The 22355-nt window shown below is 36.2% G+C and overlaps 1 protein-coding gene across 3 annotated transcripts in view; it reads right to left on the minus strand.

Moving 5' to 3' along the window:
* The window catches only part of Ten-m (teneurin transmembrane protein Ten-m), a 537959-nt gene extending 520770 nt beyond the window's left edge, over window positions 1–17189 (minus strand). For all 3 annotated transcript variants that reach the window (XM_076774715.1, XM_076774719.1, XM_076774714.1), the window contains exon 1: window positions 16639–17189. In XM_076774715.1, coding sequence (XP_076630830.1) covers window positions 16639–16651 — 13 coding nt within the window. In that variant the 5' untranslated portion in view covers window positions 16652–17189. The remainder of the gene's footprint in view (window positions 1–16638) is intronic.
* Window positions 17190–22355: the final 5166 nt, after the last annotated feature.

Below are 22355 nucleotides of genomic sequence, written 5' to 3' on the forward strand. Positions count from 1 at the left end.
TTTTGATTTCATTCTCCAGCGAACTTAAACAGAGTTGAAAACATAGTCGGACTTCATAGTAAGTTATTCCGTACTTTCTCATAGAACTACTTCAAACTTTATTCAGAACTTGTTTAGACCTTACGTTTATACTGCCACCTCGGACTTCGACACCTTTATCTTATATTTCCTGGACGTCAGATAGAGAAAGTTAGCAACAGACAGTCTCCGTCAAAAGCATTCAATCTGACAACTTTCAATTTCCTCCTATCGGGTTCCTTAAAGAACCAAGTTTCTACAGCGTGGAACAATCGTTCGGAAACAAAATTAATTAATGTATCGATTTTCAACAGCCTGCATTCGAATATCTACGTTGATAACAAAATAAATTGACAGACTCTGAATGGTCTCGGATAGTTCATACATTACAACTCTCTCGACTTATTATTACACACAAAAATAACCACGCCCAGTCAGTAGCTAATACAACAAAAAAATATTTGTTGAGCAACTAGTAGGTTGTGAGGTAGCTTTAATAGGATGAGGATGGAGAGACAGTAGTGTGCTAATTTTTGCAATAATTTGATTGCAAACCAAAGATTTAATACTTTAATTAAACATAAACGAACAATACTCGTCGTATTCAAAGAATAAAACATTAAGTTTCACAGCGCTAACCCACGTGGGAACATAACCTTGACACACACGTACTATCTCTCATGTCCCACGGAAGAGGGAATGACCTTACTTCTCCTTAACTAGTCGTCAGTTGTACCAACAAAAATCTGGGATCCTCATTGCTTACAACTTATAATAAAAACAATCCCCAACAGAGAGAACGTTCAAGACAGGTGAACGTTGACGTTCCTCCAACAATAAGGATATAAACTGTCTAGATCGAAGGCTGTGCGATGCAATTAATCAACGATTCGTTAAATCCATCGCGATTGGTCGATAACATTCTAGGGGGTTTATAGTTGCCATCGGAACTCGGGACCAGAGGCTGAAGGTAACGGAAAAGCAAGCTTCGTGCGTGAGGGAGAGGGATAGAAGAGAGGGGTGTCACGAAGGGGGATAGGGGAATCGTAGGGTTTGGCCAGAGGGCATAGCACGGGTTGCGCTAGGCTATACATTACGAGCTTTAGTAGGGTTTAGCCGTCGCTATATACCGTGTCGTGGTCACCATCCCGGACCACCTTTACGCGGCCACACGTAAACGTGCACGTGTATAAGTTTGCGTCTGGGGTGTCGTCCTGAAATTAATGTACTTGCTGTACTCCTTTGACGGACTGACTGGTGGCGGACAGAGATAATTCGAATAAAAATACCACGATGCTCGGGAGCCAAAGGACCCAGTAGATATTCGCCTCCCGTCGAGGGGTGCGTTTGCACATTAACCGAAACTGATGCGTCGCGGTGCTGTTTGTTGTTCAAAGAAACTGGCAATTATCGATGTACGCTCAGCGAACATGTTAGGTTGTTGCACGTGAAATAGTCTTCTTTTTAACAATTCAAATTTCTCGCCATTGTAACTCGACCGCAAAGTTGCAGATGGCGACGTGTTCGTTCTATTTGGAAAGTACGTTATAGAGTAATTTCGTTAACGTAGAAAATTTGTATAATTTATTCAGATGAAATATTAATATTGCCTTTGACATTTGTTCGTATCATCAATGGCAATAGAGAGATGTTTAGAATGTTTAACTTAAGTCGGATATCTTGTATAATGGCGTATTAACTGAGCTGAATCTAAAGAAAATTTCTCTGTTAAACAATTCCCGCGTCTCACTTCTGAGTTGCTTAACACTTTGATTGCTATGTTAATCACCATGTACGGATACCGGGATTATCAATATAAAACTAGAAAAGTTAATTCTCAAGTTGAGATGTCAAGCGAAGTAAATTTGAATAAGGTTTGTGAATTTTAGCAAGATTACAAAAATAAGTATTGAAACAAATTTTAGGTTATGCAATGGTCTAAAATCACAACTTTAGTTTTGCAGAATATTGTACGGTTTTCATCTAACAGTGAAAGTGTTAAAGCAAAATAAAGGATCTTAAAATTGAATATACTTCGGAGTCAAGAGGATATCATTTAAGTCCCCTGATAATCTATGGTGTGGACAGCTGCTAAGTCTGAGTCACAGTCCCTTGGTTTTAATGTGGCCAGAAGGTAAATTGTAGATCGATGCTAGGGTTAATTACGGAGCGATTGTGTCGAGATTGGCATTCCTGCGACCGGAAACAAGAGTGGGGATGAAGAGGACAACGGAATATATAAATGTATTAAAAAAGATAAACGTGCCATTAGAGCAATGCTCACATTATAGAGTCTTCCATACCGTGTGTTTGGCACCCCTTACCTACCCAGCATCAGATTAAGCCATTTTTTAAACAAAACAAGTGTTCCGTCCGGTCAGCTCTGGGTTTTCCGTTCGTTTATGGTGCCAGATGCGGAAACTTGACTTTGTCGAAACGGTCTTCGAATATTCTGCATCTGGCAAATTTCACAGTAAATTAGTCGAGCGCTTTAGCAAACCGAAAGCGCAAGGCCCGAGTTGGCCGACGAAGTGCTGTGTTGTCCCGCGGGTGGCACGGTTCTCTACAACGACCATCGCCAACTCGTGGAACAATACAGCCATAAAATAGCTGCAACGCACGTTTAGCTACGCGTCTTAATCCGTAGTCCCATTTTTTCCTCGGCAAAATTAACGGAGCCTCCGACTTGGCGGAAAAACCTCGGTCACCATCGTCCAGGGTGACCTGGGACTTTCCTCCACCACGATCGAGTGTGAGAGAGGAGTTTCCTGACCAACGGGGCAGGAAAATCGATCCTCCTTCCCCAAGTCGATGGCCACTCGATAAACTCGCAAAGTCAACACGAATCGGTTGACAGAACCCCAAAATCGCGTTTCGGAGGGGGTTCGCGCTGAGGAGGAATCGGGCTCCGGAAACTTCGACACTCGTCGTCGAAAGGTCGAAGTCATCGTTTCGAAATAGCAAGTTCCATCGTTTCGGGAACCAATAGTCGCTCTATCATCGTATCGAATGGTTCAATCGCTCCGTAAACCACTCGTTGATCATCGGAAAAATCATAGTAAAGTCACACCACAGAAAACAGCTTCCGATACTTAGAAAATTTCCGATTATTAGTACTAGTCGCTCAAAATTAATTTGACGAGCGACGGCCAAAGAACCCGCGTACTGCGACGGTTAGAGGGCTTTACAACCCCTCAGAAATTAAAGGAAATTTCACGCGGCTACCTGGCCAGTACCCGACACGACGGTACGTTTTAACAAGATTTATTCGGTGTACTTTCGTCTATTAAAAGATACCTCACGCTGTATTCTTTTTTAGATAATATCAAACGGATAATTGCTTATCTATTGCACGTAATTTTATGGCAAACTCTTGACCGTGTCAATAATCCTGTTCGTCGCTGTATGCACAAAATCAAAAGCGTGTCCGCGGTTGCAGGCCGCGTAAACGTCGCGACACGGATTCGTCGATGCACCAAAGCATGCGCGAACGTGTGCACAGAGCGTGCGAGCGCGATAGCGCAAGGTGGTCCACACCAGTCTATCGTGTGTGTGTGTGTGTGTGTGTGTGTGTGTGTTTTGGTGTGTATGTGCGCGTGGCACGTAGCGAAGCTGTTCCACGGCTCAGAATACACGCCACGCGCGACGCCATGAAGGGTTGCCCTTTGCTTCCAACCATGTAGTCTCCGTGACATCCGACCTCGGTAGCCGCGATAATGTCTATCAACTCTATCGCGCGTTACAATATAACAGACTAATTTAAGACACAGTCGGAAACGATTGATGCTTGCCCCTGAACGGCACTCCGGTTCCTATCATTCTCGTGCCTCGCGACATCATTTCCCATTTAGAAATTGTTCTGCTCAACGACCCCTCGTGGAGTAATTGGAGAGGGGGTCTAAAGATCGCTAGACAAATAAACCCTCTATAGATCAAATTATGTTTGGTTTTAAAGAAAATTATAAAATTAATAAATACTAATTCAATTTCAAGAAACAAATTTTCCACTGTAGCCACCCTAATGTGAGACGTTGTTAATCCTTTGCAATCCGATATATAATATAAATAAAATTATGTTTGGTTTTAAAGAAAATTATACAATTAATAAATACTAATTCAATTTCAAGAAACACAAATTTTCCACTGTATTTCACTGTATTCCAATTTGATTTAAAACTTAGATATGATAACACAAACTTAACGAACAAAACAAATTAAAAAGTTAAAAATTACAAGCATTTATAAATATTGCTGGGGGAAAGGGACAATTTTAATTTCCTAAAATGACATCACAAAATTGCATCCAAGTGACTAGTATTTTGTGTCAAAATAAATTCTTGGAGTGCAAAGGATAAATAATTGTTTGTAGGCCATCCTATTCAATCAAACTTCAAGAATGTAAACAATGGATTTGCAATTTCAGAGTTAGACTGGGTTATAAAGGTTTAAAATTATAAGTACTAAAACCAAAATAATTATCACCTTTTGACGATAAAAACATATAGAATAAGATCTAAAGATATAAAGGGGATGTGGAATACATACAAACAAATAAAAATCGTTCCTGGAGTTTTGTTAATTCAGGCCATGCAACCATAATGCCTATTAATTTGCACAGCGTAAATTATTCTAAATCTAACAAAAAAACTTGGGTACATACACATTTACAATTACTGAGCGTATATGGACAATAGATTGTGGTTAATTTAGTTTAAAAAAAAATGTAAACGAAAAATGCGGAGAATCATATTTGACACATGTGGCACACGACTGCGTCATTTGCTATGTCAGTTCGATGATATGGAATGTTGAAAATTATTTAAAATTATATTATGTCCTAATAAATATTAACATCGCAAATTTTCTACCTCATCCATTTGATAGATTCGTAGTAGCCACCGAGTTAACACGATTCGACATACTGAAACAATATAACCTAATTTTCAGATATCAGAAATAGCATGCTAATGCAAGGGACTGGTTATACTATTCTGTAAGAAATGATTCACTACATATTTACATATACATTTTCTAACGTATATATTTCACCGTGAAAGTATAAAATCTGTGACTGTATCGTGGGGGAAATTTATTACTAGAATGATCTAGACTTATATTCAGATTGTGCATAGTTAAAAAAATTGTGAATTATAAAAATCCAATAAAACATTAATATGTACGAATAAAACCATACCAACTAATAAATATTTACAATTCCACGAATCGCAAATATCGTTTTAAAATACGTTTTAATTCGTATAAACTTAACAACTAACTTCATTCATTCTTCTAATAAAATTCTTGTGGACAAACATTCGTGCATGCGCACTAACGCAACACTTAACAGATCCCTACAGTATATACAATCTCTGATTAAAGAAAATAAGGATTCGAAAATAATAAATTCATATTTTATACTTATATCAACTAAAAAGATAGAAAAACATCTAAAAGAGTACGTAATTACAAATATATTTTTCTATTATCTGTTTAGTTTTACAGAAATATGTTTATGTAATATATATTTATGTTTCTGAGAAATTAGAGGTTGTGTATTTAGAAACAAGGCCAATTGAAAGCAAACAATGAAACATGGATTTCAAGAAAACTGGGTTATAATTTGCTCTCGCGTGCACAGCATGAATCAAAACTTCGAGAAATATACATATTACAGCCGCGTTTACATTGTTATTCAGTTTCTAGTTTGTTAGCGAATAAATATTCGCCGGTACATTCGGATATTTGTCTACGTTTTGCTGCGTTATTGTTAGCAAAAGTTAACATCGAGGCAACGATAATTAGATATTTCTCTTATTTTAATCCAACCATTGTAAAGTTTTCCTCGAATATGCATCGTTCACGCTTAAAGTTTTCGCGGCTTGAGGTTAACAAAAGTTGCTTCGTACCGAGAAAACTTCCAATGGAAAGTTTGTCTCGCTTAAAAATTGATGTTTCACAGACAGTAGTTAAAATATTGTTTCTATTACGTCGACTTTGCGACGATTGCACCAGATTCGTTTTAAACGTAAAATTTGTATTCATTCGGTACGAAACACTTAATTTTATAATTGAAATTTCTATTTCTATTCAATCGATAATAGGTAAATAGTTGTTTATCGCACATTGATTGATTGAAATTTTTATCTGGATAAGAATTTTGTCATTCTCTGGTGGACAATAATATTGAAATTCGAGAACTCTGTTCCAGTGAAATTCAATTAAACCTTTTAAATCGATTAATTTGCTCTCGCAGCGACATATCTGGAAAAAGCAACGGGTTTCCCTCGAAAATCGCGTACGGTTTGATGTCTAATACGAGACAGCCAATTACCTTGTTATGCCGTACGCACAGGCTTCGAATTTGCATTCAGACGTACGCGTGACAAGGGTAGCTTTAATGAAATTTCCGTAATTTTTTAAATCTGCTCCCGCATGTTAAGCTACTCTTCGTTGAAAACTTTAATACGAAAATACAATCTTCCAATTTGACAATAACATTGTAACGTTGTTGAAAATGGAAACAATTATAATTATCAAATATATTATAATATTTTTAACTCGTCTCCGTTAATATTGATTGTTTCTATTTCAATTCCATTTATAATTTATATTTACTAATTTTACAATCGCGTTCTTTTTCTCCAGAAATGGATCCACTGTTCGAGATTAAAACGTTGAATTGGATAATAAATCAAATTATTCCTGGGAAACATATTTATATATTTCTTCATCACTCGTTGATTCAAAAACAAACCTAGAAGACTTACGAACACGCTCTATTTTCATTCTCGTCGTTCGGAGAAGAGCTAATAATACAGCTCAATTTTAGAATTTGTGCAATGCTTGTAATCGATCGCCACTTAAAATTTATTTATTTACGTTAGACCAAGTTCAGAGAAGGGTGTGATTTTTATCTCGATAAAAATAACGAATAAAAATAAAAATTTCAATTATACAGTTAAATGTTCCACAACGAACGTATACAAAAGATTCGAAAACGCTAGAATTCGAACTAAAAAATTCTCTGAAGACTGTGCTGTTCGTTGTAAACTCATCTCGCTGAACCAAGATTTTCATCACTGGTTGAAAATCACTGATTTAATTTAAAAACGTTATTCCGAGGAAAACATTCCATGGAAAGGATCCATAAGCTCCATTAGACTGCCACGAGGGGTGGAAAAAGAAAGATTAGGAACCACTGCTACAGAGTGTATCTACTTGACAAGCACGGGATTTTCTCGCGCGTACACACTGCGTCGCAAACATTCTTCTCCTGCAGATGTTGCTTCTTTCCCTTTTAACAAATTAAAGCTCCGAGACAAAGACGTTTCTCACGGGAGTTCCAGGAGTAGAGTAAATCAGAGAGCAAGGAGCAGATTCGCGGAAAGAGATGTAGGGAAGCAGCAACGGCAAGGAAGAGTAACACGCGAAGGAAGCGAATGAGGAAATAGGGAGGAACGTCGAGACAGGAAGCATCCCTCCTTTGTGCGATTTTACGGAGCCACCTTGCTATTATCCTGATTGCATTTTTAAATGCGCCTGTTCTCCGTTCCACGTTGCACGCGTCCCTGATGTGTCTCTCTTTCCACCTTCGCGCATCTCGTCTCGACGCCTACGATCCGCTGTTTCATTTCGGTCTGACGCTCACCCTCGGCATCTATGACGTTTCACCCTTCGCCGTCAAATGCCTTTTCGAAGGAAACCGCTTCGATATTGTCATTTTTTTCAGTATTTTTAGTCCTTCTTGGGGTACGAGCGAAACGTATTGTTGGCTCTTTGATGCACGATGGTTTGGATGACCAGAAAATGGTTACTCGAGAACAGCGGCTAGATTCACTTTGCATTTTGAACAATTTTAAAAATATTAAAAATAGACTGCGGATATTTATGCATTTAAAGGAAATTTAAATTTTCAAAAAATTGTAGAATGCACTTAATGTACAAAAATATAAGAAATATTTAAGGTAAGTTACGAATTATTATGTTTAGGGCTTGGACGCACTCCTCTACGAAGCTTCCATTTTATTAATTCTATTAATAAAAGTATGAATTTGCATAAAGGTCCTCAATCTATTAACGACTTTCTTATTTGGGAATATAAATAAATGTGTTTCACTACCTTTATTTTTCTATTTCTTTAAATAGAATTAAATATTTTTTAAATCTTTTTATTTTTAGGGTTCAATATAAACGGACTTAGAAACACATCTCCACTCGTTCCCTTATGATTGTAACAAAAAATTAATATCTGATGAAAGCTAACGCGTTAATAATTATACTGTCCATGGGGGTGTAAAAAATCCTGCAACCATAACTGCCACTTTAAAGGCTTTCTATTTATTCGAAACATATCAATCCATTAATTTATATGAGCGTGACTACCACGCGTACTAGAATAATAGATAACGAATATAATTTGATAAAATGTCGACCTTCGAAAGGGCAAGACATAAACTTCTTCGTACGTCTTTCAGTTTTTAGAGCCCACAAAAAAACATTAGAGATATCGACTCGATTCCGAAGAATAAAGTGGAAAGATAAGAAGATATTAAATTTATGTGTGTGTCAAATTTTAAGTCGATCGATGTATTAGTTTTTGAGATATCATGACAGGACGTGAGAAACGTGATTTCGAAAACAATCATGTATTTATGACATTTTCAATCTGCTTATCTCAATCCCATAAAGAGAAGCTTTCTCGTCTATTTTTACACGTTTGACGTCCATTTTACCTATCTTCGTATACACTTTGTTTTTTAAATCGGCAAATATTGTTGCTTTCTGATCAATAATAATAACATTCGTAGAATTGAATAAAAGAATGTTGTAATTTTGGTGCAAAATTTCACTATGAGAAATTCATTTACAAAGTTAAACTTTGTACGTATCTTTATGTATTAATCAAAGATTCATTTGGACCTTTCTATCTACCACGTATTGGTACAATGTCTGAAAATCGCTGTAACTTTGTCGTTTCATTGAATTCTGATTCAATATTAATGATTGAAATTTAAAAATTGAGTTTTTTGATCCACTGAATAAAAATACTTCCTTATCCCTTAACTCATTTATTGTCATATGGGTGACACGACTTTTCACTAAGAAGCTAAACAAATGAATTCTCAAGATTACATGTTAAAGAAAATAAATCTAGATAGGACGCTTGAATGTTAGCCAGACTGTAAAAATAAGTTCCATGACAAATTGTGACTATGCTAGTTTCCGATTGTCTAACAACAAAGTTTCGTTTTCGTGAACAATTTAAAGGGTTTGGTCTTGTAGTCAACTAAACAGCAGTGATTCTTAAAATGAACCCTTAGACGTGATCATGAGCACTACTTCAGAAAAAAATTCCATTGAAATATATTCACTATTGTAGGAGTTATGGACATTTGAAAATTGGGCCATTTTTATGAGGTTTTGCTTATTTTGCGGAGTCAAGGAATAACTTTTCGAATATTTTTGGAATTTCTACGTATTCTCCGCCAAAATAGACGTTGTTCGCCTTTTGAATCATTAAAATCCTCCAATCCGTTCAGGAGTTATGATGTTTTAAACATACGCATTAAATTTCAGAGGAATCAGAATTTCTGGTCAAACATTAGATTTTCGGTAAGAAATTTTTTTCTCGAAAATGCGTAGGAATTCGGGAATACGTGTAATAATAATAAATGATTGTAATCGACTCCTGGAACCGGAAATAATTTTTTTAGAACGATTTGAAAAATTTTTTTTTTCGTCGAAAAATTTTAACATCTACCCGAATTTTTGTCTCGAAAGTGGGTAGGATTTCGGGAGTATATGTATTCACCAAAAATGATTGTAATTTACCCCGTAACCAAAAATAATTTTTCAGAATAATTTGAAATTTTTTAATTTAATTTTTTAACAACTTTTTAACGAAGCCTCTAGAATCTCCCATTAAAATTTTTCCCAGGGGTGGCCGAACACCCTGTATAAAACTTACGTGCATAATAGCTATACTACTTTGGTTAAATTTAATTTATACTTATTCCCTTTACCTGACCACTTAATTTTGTCCACAAATGCAAGTGGTTTCGTAGGAACAAAGGAAATCGTTATGAAAACACACACATTCGGTGAAATCGAATTCAAATAGGCGTTCGAACGATTCCATAATGAAACCCGTTGGAAGGCGAACGCAAGCCGCCGGCGATACGCCGCGAATGAAGCCGCCGAGTGTTGGAATCGAAGAATGCATAAATATGTAGTCACATATGGACTACATTTGCATTTTGATGGTATCGACGACACTGGGTCGACGACCGGCCAGTTAAGTATTTTTAATAGGCGGCCAGACCAAAGGAGTGCTTCACTCTCGTATTCAGTGAACCGTTCTATCAAGAGCAATTGATTGCCACGCTACCGAGAAGTTAATCGCGGTCATTCGTCGTTGTTCTCAACTCGCTCCGCGGCAAATAGCTTTCAATCGTCTTAAGACTATTGAATTTCGTTGCATGAATCATCTACGCTGCAGATTCTACCAATCAATTTTGACGGGACATCCGACCGTTTCCTTTGATGGACAAAGGCACGGAGAAAAAGCACGCTTCTCGACCTTTGCCCCCGAAAAACTTTCTTGTGCAATTTCTTTGGAATATTTCTTCGTAAATACAGACGTCAATAATAATCATAATAATGATGATACTTTTTTACTGTGCAAAACTTACAAACATTGAGAAATTTAAATTGCGTGGAAAAGAAAAGTTAAAAACAAAGGTATGTATTTAGTAGGTATGTATTATAAAGATATACAGTTGTATGTATTTTGGAAAATTTCTGTGCCAATGAAATCTACTTTGTACGCTTTGACTGTCGTTTGTTTCTTTATATCGATTATTAACAGGTTGGAATTTGTTCATAACTTGACCTTCGTCCCTCGGGTCTACTTTGACCCATGCAAACTGTTTATTTCAGTGTGTCGTGGAAAACTAAGTTTCAATGAATAAGTGGGTTTTTTAATTAAAGATAATAATGAAGAGAGAATTTACAGATACAGTAACGTAAAAATTCAAGCGGAAACCTTGTGCTGGAATATGAAATAATAGAATTCATATTTGGACCGGAATGGACCAATATCTTCTTCAAAAATTAATTAAAATAGAAAAAGAAATCGAAATTTTACTACAGTTGTGAAGAAAGGAAACATAACAATTTAATAATTTTTGATATTGAATTTGATTTGAAAAGACGAGTAGCGCGATGAAAACCAATAATTTCCGATAAAATAGACGAGCTAGAATGGAATTCGCAAAAACGAATTTGATTTGCTCAAAAGAGCAACTGCCTTAATATTTACAGATGAATTTAAGCTTAATAGATTCGAATTAGATGGAAAAACGTGTGTTAGACGTTGAAGATTATCGTCGAATTTGCATTAAACTGATGGTAAAAGGAGACGGATAATTTATTATTGTGTGAAGTGCAATATCGATAAATGAAGTTGGCCCAATTCGCTATAATGGGGATATTATCGACTGATTTGTCTACTTAAATCTTGTGAGAGAGGTATTGTTGCAATATGCGGAAACCTATATGATAAATGATTTGATTTACCAGACAGATAACGACCCAGAGCATACTGCACGCATCAACAAAACATTTCTATCGGAAGTATTATATCAATATACTAAAATGGAGATATCGTGGAGAAATGCATACAAAAGTGAAAATAAGAAAATATAGAAAAATTAAACGATTCTGTGCAAAAAATGATTAGCAAATATTACAAGTAAGAATAGAATAATGATAGTGACAAACATAAATAGGTTTTCGATACGTAGGTAAATAAATATTCGCTACAAAAATTATTACTTTGCATGAATACAACTTGATTGAATTTTTGGAGTAAATATAGACTTTTTTGTTAGGTGATAGGAGAAAGTATAAAATAATTTTCTAAAAATAGTTTCCACAATTTAGAAATCAAAATATGACTCGAACGTAAGTAAATCACCGCTACTTACGTTTAAAGTAACCTAAATATCTTACATTCGATTCTTAAATTCAAAAACTTTTGAAACTTGGGTATATGTAGATATACAGGGTGTTCGACCACCCCTGGGAAAAATTTCAACGGGGGATTCTAGAGACCAAAATAAGACGAAAATCAAGAAAACCAATTTGTTGATTCAGGCTTCGTTAAAAAGTTATTAACAATTAAATTAAAAAATTTCAAATCGTTCTGGAAAAATTATTTTCGGTTGCGGGGGTCAATTACAATCATTTTTTATGAATACACATATCTCCGAAATTCTACCCTCCTTCGAGAAAAAATTTGGCTAGGTGATGAAATTTTTCGGCGAAAAAAAAATTTTTCAAATCGTTCTAAAAAAATTATTTTCGGTTGCAGTGATCAATTATAATCATTATTGGTCAATAGACATATCCTCGAAATCCTAACCATTTTCGAGAAAAAAATTCCTTACCGAAAATATAATTTCAGACCAGAAATGCTTCCCGTAAATTTCATGCGAATCTTTAAAACACCATAACTTTTGAACGGATTGGACGATTTTAATGTTCAAAAAGCCAAACGCCGCGTATTTTAGTGTAGAATATGTAGCAATTATAAAAATATTCGAAAAGTTGTTTCTTAACCCCGCAAAATGAGAAAAACTCCATAAAAATGGTCCAATTTTCAAACAGCTATAACTCCTATAATAGTGAATATGTTTCAATGAAACTTTTTTCTGAAGTAGAGCCCATAGGTACCTACAAAAGAGTATTATACAACTTTTCTGTAGAGTGTCAAACAAATTTATTAAAAATGAAAAACGAATTTTTAAGAAAAATCAACCAGGGGGTAGTACCTAAATTTTTTGACGAAAAAAAAAAATTTCCAATCGTTCTGGAAAAATTATTTTTAGTTGCACGGGTCGATTACAAGCATTTTTGGTCAATAGGCATATCACCGAATTCCTACGCAGTTTGGAGAAAAAAATTCAATACTGGCGGAACTTTAAACGTTAATAACTTCTTAAGGAAGCCACTATCAATAAATTGGTATTCTTGATTTTCGTCTTATTTTTGCCTCTAGAATCTCCCATTAAAATTTTTCCCAGTAGAGGCCGAACACCCTGTATATTACATAATTTTGTTTTGCTACAGAAGTTTACCTGAAGGTGTGAAAATTGATTCTAAAATATTCGGCTAATTTTGATTTTATTGTTAAAATTCACAAACTGCACAAGGTAGAAAAGCTTTCAAATAAAAATTACCTCTTTAAACTAGATTCGTTAAATAAGTAAATGATTTGTTAATTTTGGAAGCAAATGAATAAAATTTATAGACAAAAATGGATATTTTTAATCAAAGGTTATATTGATGAGAGATTAATGAATATAAAAATCCAGTATATTTTGCTTTTTCCCCATCAAGATTTTCTACATTCGCCTTGTTGCTTCATCCATGATGAAGACTGACAAATTTTTCAGCATTACAACAATAAAACCAAAATTAAAATTAAAATAAATTCATTCCCTTAATACAAGATTCTACGGCAAAAAAATTGTGTAATATATTCCAAATTTTTCAAATATCCAGGTTAAATATCATCCGCTGTTAATAAGATACCACATAAATATCAAACGAACTTTTAACTCTTGCTATGTACGAAGAAAAAGAACGAAGAAACAGAAAGAGAAAAAAGTCATAACGAGCGGAGATTCTCAAATGAAAGTACGTGAAAACGGAGAGAAAGTGTTTGGCATAAAACGGTAGAAAAGTGCACGACAGACGAGCGTAAATACTGTTATAAAAGCCTAACTTCGAATTTCGGAGTAAATAAAATTGCTGCTCTTTCTCATCGCGTCGAGCGCATTCGTGGAAATGAGTTAGAAGCGATAATTGGTTATCTCTTCAAAGAGATTTTCGAACAGTAGCGAAGATTGTATTAGCAATTCACCGCTCGCGTATAGTTTTCTACGTGATAGGAGGCCTAATGGTGCGCCTGGAGGCTAACACACCCAACCTACTATTACCATATCCTACTCAATTTCGCCCTTCTACTTTGCGTTGCTCGCGTGGCGAGTCACAGGTCATTATTTTTCGCGCAACTATTTTCGTACCTGCCAACGGCACGTGTGACACGCTACCGCACTACCGTGCTGTCGTTTTCACGAGTGAAAACGCACGTTGCATTTGTTTCCATTTAAATGCCACCGATAGGTCAGCCTGTAACATCAACGGTTCTCAGAAATTTATAATTCAATTTAGGCTTCGTCGTTCCCTAATAGCGTCTTCTATCTCAACTAAAATTTCGTTTTTCCAGCAATCAAATTAAAAGAATTTTTATAAAAACAGTTGTGCCAAACTATCTCATCACCTCGACCCAGTTTTTCAAGCATTTTGTAATTAATGTTTTAAAAAATGCAAAAGAGAAATAATATATTAAGAAATATTTTCTAATGCTTAATTTCGTCTCATTTTCACAACAATTTTACAAAAACATTTTCAATTTTATTTTATTTTTCGACAATTATTTATGTAATTATTACATTTTATTTTTCGACAATAATTGAAACAATAATACAAAGTACAAAATCGACGTGAGATAAGACAGGTAAAACTGGCTTGATCGACAGAAAAGTTTATTTGAAGTTTGATGAATCTAAACCAGGAAATATTAGAAGAATATTTATTCTTATTTAAGAAGAATAGTTAAGAGGGAAGCGATTTTTGCGCACGTATAATTACGTGAGCTACAGAGGAAGTGTCGTGGCATAAATATTGATTCTCGTCGTTTTTAATTACGCTTCTATCTAATGCTGGATGTTGTTAATCAACTCATAATTTGAAATGACCAGTTATATATCCTTGTAATTGCTGAAGTGTAAATTAGCGATACATGCTGGTAATGCGTTTTCAAATTCGTGCTATCATTTATTTAGAGCAAATTTACTGCAAAACGATATCATACTAATATACATACGAACTAACAAGTTGGCACGCAAATCATGGAATCCACTACATTGTAACATTTGCAAAAAATTAATATTTAATTATTCTCGATAAATTTTCTTAATTGAGACATTATCTCGGTGCAAGAAACGCGTAATTTATTGCTAGTTACAACATTGCTTTCCATGTTAACGAATTATACATTTAAATTTCTCCATTTTGCATGTCATCGTTTTATGGTCACGCTACTAGATTTTCAAACTCGTATAATATTGCTGATGGAGAAAATGAGTACACTTTTATTAATCAATTATAGTACTAACAACAATAACGTATGTTATATTCCATCGAATTAAACACGAATAAACACAATCGAATTAATTACACTATTAAAAACATCAAAACTCGTGTCCACTTGTTTAATTATGTTGTCGATAGTATATTGTCATAGAACGTTCCGTCGATGTTCGAAAATATCGTAACCAAATTTACCAACCCCGAGGTAAAAAGTAATTAGCCAGGAATGTTTCACCCCTAACAAGGATATTATTCTAATCCACGCGAACTGTAATCAGGAAGTGTCGCGATATGAACTTGAACGTGACGCGAAAGGCCTTGATAACCTATTAGCTAGGTCTCAAGCAGTATCAAAGTCGAAGATTAAACAAAACATTTTCGTTATCCCTCTAAGGGTCGTTCTAATCAATCTTGTTTTCCCCGGCATTATCGCATCGTCGCGTGAACTTTTCACGTGACGAACCAGCTAAGAAGTTTCTACGTACATACGATCCACTCGACGTTCGCCAGACCCAACGTTTCTTCTAGCGCCAGTGTCAAGAACATTAAGGTCAACGACCTCGCTTCTAAATAAATTTCCTTCGCGCAGCGTTCGCACGCGACACGCTCAAAATCTGTTTTCGCTTTTAAAGCAAAATCCGCTCTGCTCCGCGCAATATCGATGTTCGATACTTTCGCGGGGGTGTAGAAGAGCCGAATTTAAACGAAACTGCATCACGGCTCGCCCGATCGAGATTCGGTGTATCGCGAAAAAAATTTCAATATTTGGTAACCTTAGTTCCGCGATTAAAAAGAAAGCCGTTCGAAAATGACAAAAAAACGGGCAAAAACACAAAACGATTACGAAATCTCTGTATGACAGTTCGAAAGCTTTAACATGGTGGTATTAAAGCGAGACACTCTATACGGATGAACCAAATACGATGCACTGAGTCTTCAAATTTTAGACGTTTCAAATACTCGATTATTCGATCAAGTGTTCTTGATTCACTCGTGAGAGTGACATTGGTGAAATCGAAGATTAACAAGCACGAGAGAAACGCTACAACCCACGATGTTAGGTTCAATCCCCAATCACCGATCATTCCACGAGCACAGGTGCATCCTTGTCAGGAAGAAACTACTCTGTCTGCGCTCTCACGCCTTATCAATTTGCTTCTGAGAGTAAGAGAGTTGGTCGCAGTTGGTGTCTCGCGTCTGCAAAAGGATGGCCCGTCAACTTTCGGGCCAGCGAGCAAGCGGTCAAACTCTGGGCGTGGTGGGGAGTCAAGAAACACCGAAAGAGCGCGCGATTGACCATATGCGGACGACACGGTCGACGAAGAAACGCATCAACGCGACCGTAAGGGGTACGCGAGGCTAGCATTAAACGCGTTAAAATTCACCAAGTGCAACACTCACCTAATTGGTACATGTAATGATCCTATAAGAACACTGGCGATACCGGTTGCCCGTGTCGTTGCACAACAGCACTGCACGACACTCTCAAATCACCATCATCATCATCGTGATCATCATCTTGGGCACCGATCGTCGGTGACAGAAAACACGTCCGTCGAGATGCGGGCCGGTTGTGCAATGCAGTCGCACGGTTCCGTCACACGGGCCCGTGAGTACGGCGGTACCGCGCACGTATATCCAGAGACAGCCGGTGTATCCTGTCGCTTGAAGACACAACACATGTACGCGCCAGTGTTCGGACACTACGGACCCCGGTTCACTCTAATCTCACTTCTCCGTATCTTTGGAGATCGGATCGTAACAGCGTCGAAGGGCCACGGATAAACACGGTGGTGCAACGACGACAGTCGAGTGGGTGGTGGATAGGTCCAGTCCGTCGGTTGTCGGATCGTCCGAGTCCGTAGCGACGCGTTCGCGAGCACAACGCGCAGGCAAAACCCGACTTGGTGTACCTATTCGCGAATTAACGCTGGAACGCGCGAGTTTAGCGTTCGCGGTTCAGGAGCTGGCAATGCACTGACTAGCTTGCCGGTTCGACCCGAGTCCGCGGCTGTTACTTCTACGGGGCGCATGCGTGCGACAACGCGGCGACATTGCGCCGTCGTTGACGCCGTCGCTGACACCGTCGTCGTCGTCGTCGTCGTCGACGACGTCCTGCTCGTAGTCCTCGTCGGCATTGTTACCCCTTCGTCCCTACTTACCCACCCCTCGTTGCCCTGCTCATGCTTTGGCCGACCGTGCATGTACACGAGGGATGCATACAGCTACGCGTACGCGATCGTACACGCGGACATACTTCTGTGTTTCATCCCCTAAATCGGCACTCTGCGACCCCCCTTCCCTGCCACCGCCAGCTCTCGATCCCGAGAGTGTTCACTGTCGGGAAAGACCGAGGAAGAAGAGGTGTCGGCTTCGCGCGTCAAATACCCTCTTCTCGCGACCGGCTCGAGGACGTAAGGCGAGGACTGCTGGCAGTAGATTAGGCCCGACCTTATCGAGGACAGTGGCGGAACGACTTGTATCGGGAGAAAGTTCGAAACGTTAAATTCTAGTGTCGTGTAAACTTCGAATTCTCGAAGCTTTAAGGGGGTATTCTAGCGTGAAGTGTGTCCTTTTAAATTTGTGGAATTTTTTTGCAAATGAACTGTAATACCTTTTGTAGTAAAATTTACAAAGTTTATTTGCACGTGTTTCAGAGAGATTTTTAAATTTTTTGAGCGAAAAAGAGTTAAAATTGGTGACACTACTTACTCTCAAAGTCGCTTTTAATCTCTTACGGTGACCATGATTTTGGCCATTTTGTTTGTTTGAAATGAAAAGTTGAACCTTTTGGACTAACATCGTATAAGGCTTGTGCTCTTAAAACTTTAAGGTTGAATCTCTAACCTTCAGCTTTCAGAGCTTTTAAGGTTCAAAGAGGAAAATCAATAGCAATTCTTTAAGGCTTGAACCTTAAAAATTGAATCTGCAGAACTAATATCGTACAAAGCTTGTGTCCTCAAAACTTTAAGGTTGAAGCTTTATCACTTAGTTTTCTGAGCTTTTCAGGATCAAGCAGGTAAATCAACAGCATTTCTTTAAGGCTTGAGCCTTAATAGTTGAACCTTTAAGACTAACATTGCACAAAATTCGAGGGCTCAAAACTTTAAGGTTCAAGCTTTAATACAGCTTTCGCAGCTTTTGGGGTTCAAGGAAGAAAGTCAATAACAATGCTTTCTTCAATGTTATTAACGATTTGAATTATGTACAATTAATACATTTTTGACAAATATTAACAAGCATCTTTCTTATTCGTTTTCCATAAAAGGTAGCCAAGAATTTAAATACATCGACACCTGAAGTGTAAACTGACTGAATCTATTTCTTCTTGTCCTTATTAAATGACCAGCCATTGAAAATGATTGTTCATTAATAACTGGCAGTATGCCTAAATCTATGCCTAAAATTGTATGCTTAAAAATGTTTTCCTATGATTCCACCAATTGTGACGTATCAATGTGCATGCCTACTTCATTGAAATGATTTACTTGCGATTTTTTATAAACTCTCGAAAATAGAGAAGGAGTGAATTCTGATACATTGTATTCTCGTGGCACAGCTTTTTGTATTATACTTCTTTTGCTGTACTTTCCTCTGTATGATAGTTAATATGAAAGTAGTTTTTTAAATCTTTTTTCGACATTCGAATTTCCTCTCTTAATAAAATAGTTATTATTTAAACAAGAATCTAGAATGATAACAAATTCAATTGACTCATTCGTGGATTCGTGATAAATACTTCTTTAATTTGCATTCCATAACAGTAACACATTCTTGAAGTAACATATTATTGCGTGATTTAATAATACAATTTGTATTATTAACATTAGTTTACTGAATTCAACTGCGTTAATGAGATCGAGTTAGTTTAGATTTCAATGGATTTTGTAAATCCGCGAAGAGATCTACACAGAAACAGACAGTGTTTGCGAATGGAAGCATTCTAGAAATGGATTCATTACGTGCATAATTGGTACTACGAGAGAGAAATACAAAGAATTGTGTCCACGTACATTTTTGAAAGGAACATATAGAGAAACTAAGTTCAGTGAAGGCGAACACATTGTTCCTCATTTAAAAGCAGATTGTGGAAAATTGCTCTGTAATTTAAATACGAAAGCACATGGGTGGCGATGGTCTTTTAAAGCAGTACAGTTAAGATTGAGATTTTTTTACGTTTCAGACGGTGCTTTTAGTCATTATTAAATGGATATTCGAAACATGAAAAATACACAAACATATACAACTCGACAATTGTTGAAGCATAATGAAATTTGTGATAAATAAATGCAATATAAAAACAAAATTAAAAATTTACATTATTGAAGACCGAATGGATTCAAAGGGAATTATTTATATAAGAAACTGTTTCTTGATTCTGCAAAAGGCTTCAGATTATCTGCATAAGAAAGGGGTTAATATTGTTGTATACATTTGCATGTATTATTTATAAATAAACTGAATAATGCAGGTCGAATGTTTGAACCCTGAGAAATAATTCAGGATATGGTAAATACAAAACGTATCAGAGATCGATTAAACAGATATAGAATGGACGGAAGTGTAAAATTATTATGTTGTTATGCAGATATACGCTTAGATGTTTAACGTTTTACTCTATTGAAGTCGTAAATATGAACTGTGATCTCGTTAAAGATAACGCGAAGGAAAAGCGTAGACGAATGCATGGCGTCAAAGATAAATTGTTAGATTGACAGATAAAATAAATTGGTTCTAGGTAGAAAGGAACGGGAACAACTCCTACTTATTTAAAATTCGTCGTAAATCTATATGACACGGACCTTGTTCTTGAGTGAATACGAGACAGAGTTATAATATCTCTGGTGATGAGGATTATGCATACGTTATTTATACAGCTATCGCGATGACATAGTTTCGAAGCTAGTTTCACAAAAGAATTCGAAAGCATCTCTTTCACAATATAAGATGCCAAGGAAAAATAACTTATAAAGGAAGTATTAACAATGTATACAGGGTGTTCGGCCACCCCTGGGAAAACTTTTAATGGGAGATTCTAGAGGTCAAAATAAGACGAAAATCAAGAATACTAATTTGTTGATGCAGGCTTCGTTAAAAAGTTATTAACGCTTAAAGTTCCGCCCGTACTGAATTTTTTTCTAAAAAGGGAGTAGGATTTCGACGGTACGTCTAATGACCAAAAATGATTCTAATTAATCCCCGCAACCGAAAATAATTTTTCCAGTACGATTTGAAATTTTTTTTTTCGCCGAAAAATTTAGGCACCTACCCCCTGTCGATTTTTCTTAAATATTCCTTTTTCATTTGTAATAATTTTGTTTGACGCCCTACAGAAAAGTTGTCTAAAACTTTTTTATAGGTACCCATCAGCTCTACTTCAGGGAAAAGTTTCATTGAAATAAATTCACAATTGTAGGAGTTATGGCTGTTTGAAAATTGGACCATTTTTATGGGGTTTTTCCCATTTTGCGGGGTCAAGGACCAACTTTTTGAATATTTTTACGATTTGTACATATTCTCCATCAAAATACGCGTAGTTTGCTTTTTTAAACATTAAAATCGTCCAATCCGTTCAGAAGTTATGACGTTTTAAAGATTCGCATGAAAATTCGGTCAGACATTTCTGGCCAAAAATTATATTTTCAGTAAACAATTTTTTTCTCGAAAATGCGTAGGATTTCGAGGGTATGTATAATGACCAAAAATGATTGTAATTGCCCACTGTAACTAAATATAATTTTTTTAGTATGATTTGAAATTTTTTGATTTCTTCTAAAAATTTCAGTACCTACTCGAATATTTGTCTCGAAACTGGGTAGGATTTCAGGGGTATGTCTATCGACCAAAAATGATTGTAATTCAGCCCCGCAACCAAAAATAATTTTTCCAGAACGATTTGAAATTTTTGAATTTAATTGTTAATAACTTTTTAACGAAGCCTCCATCAACAAATTGGTATTCTTGATTTTCGTGTTATTTTAGCTTCTAGAATCTCCCATTAAAATTTTTCCTAGAGGTGGCCGAACACCCTGTATATGCAAGAGAAAGATTGACAACAATTATACCGTTTGCACAAATAAAATACCTTAGGCCATAATAACAAAACAGATTGATAAAGTGATAATAAAAATATTTTGTTATTATGGGTCACTATGTTGACAACTAGCATAAATTATAAGAAGCTATTATATATAGTTTCTAAATACAGTTGTATAATAATATAAGAAAAACTGAAGAAAAGTGTTGCAGCTTTCTCTCCAACCCCGGGACTTAAATTCTATCGAAATCTTATGAGATGAACTGGATCGTAGAATTCATAAAACAATAATAAATGTATGGCATAAAAGTACTAAAACATTTGCACTGATTATTTACAAAAAATAATTGACAACTTGCTAAATCTAATAAAATAGGTTATTAAACATTTAAGGTATTCAACAAGACATTAAACATTTGTAAAAAAAATGTATTATTCGTATGTTATAACTCAAATTGAGAAAGTGTCCAAAAAGTTTTCTGAAATGGAATCTCACATGAACTCCAATTTACGAGTGAAACGTAAACAAAAGTTAGTTTATAAATCTAAAACTTCTATTCGTCATTCGTGAATAAAATTTGAAACTTTAGATTGATCTAATTTAGTTGACTATGCAAAGTATTGCATGTTAAGAATCCTAATCTGCTAACCAGACATGACAGAGACATAAACAGCTCGCAGCATGTTTAATTCTTGAAAGTACTATGACCGGTTGTAGCAATTTTACCGAGCAATAGAAGACGAACACGCAAATCTCTAATAAATCAGAAGTATCATTTTAGACCAAGTTAACGTCAGTTCACATGTCTCTTTAGGAAGTCAGGATAAATTAGAGAAACTGGGTTAGAAAGTACTCAATCGCCATATTCTCTAGCATCGAAACTCCTCGCTTCTGCTTATTTAGGTCCTTGCAAATGTTTTCAAGCGGAAAAAGTTTAATTAATAGCAAACAAGTCAATGAATAAATCCTTGGCTGCCAATAACGAACAATTATACAGGGTGTTCGTTCACCCTTGGGAAAATGTTAACGAGAGATTTTAGAGGCCAATATAACACAAAAATCAAGAATACCAATTTGTTG

Source organism: Colletes latitarsis, chromosome 10, assembly GCF_051014445.1.
Source record: "Colletes latitarsis isolate SP2378_abdomen chromosome 10, iyColLati1, whole genome shotgun sequence".
NCBI classification, from domain to species: Eukaryota; Metazoa; Arthropoda; class Insecta; order Hymenoptera; family Colletidae; genus Colletes; species Colletes latitarsis.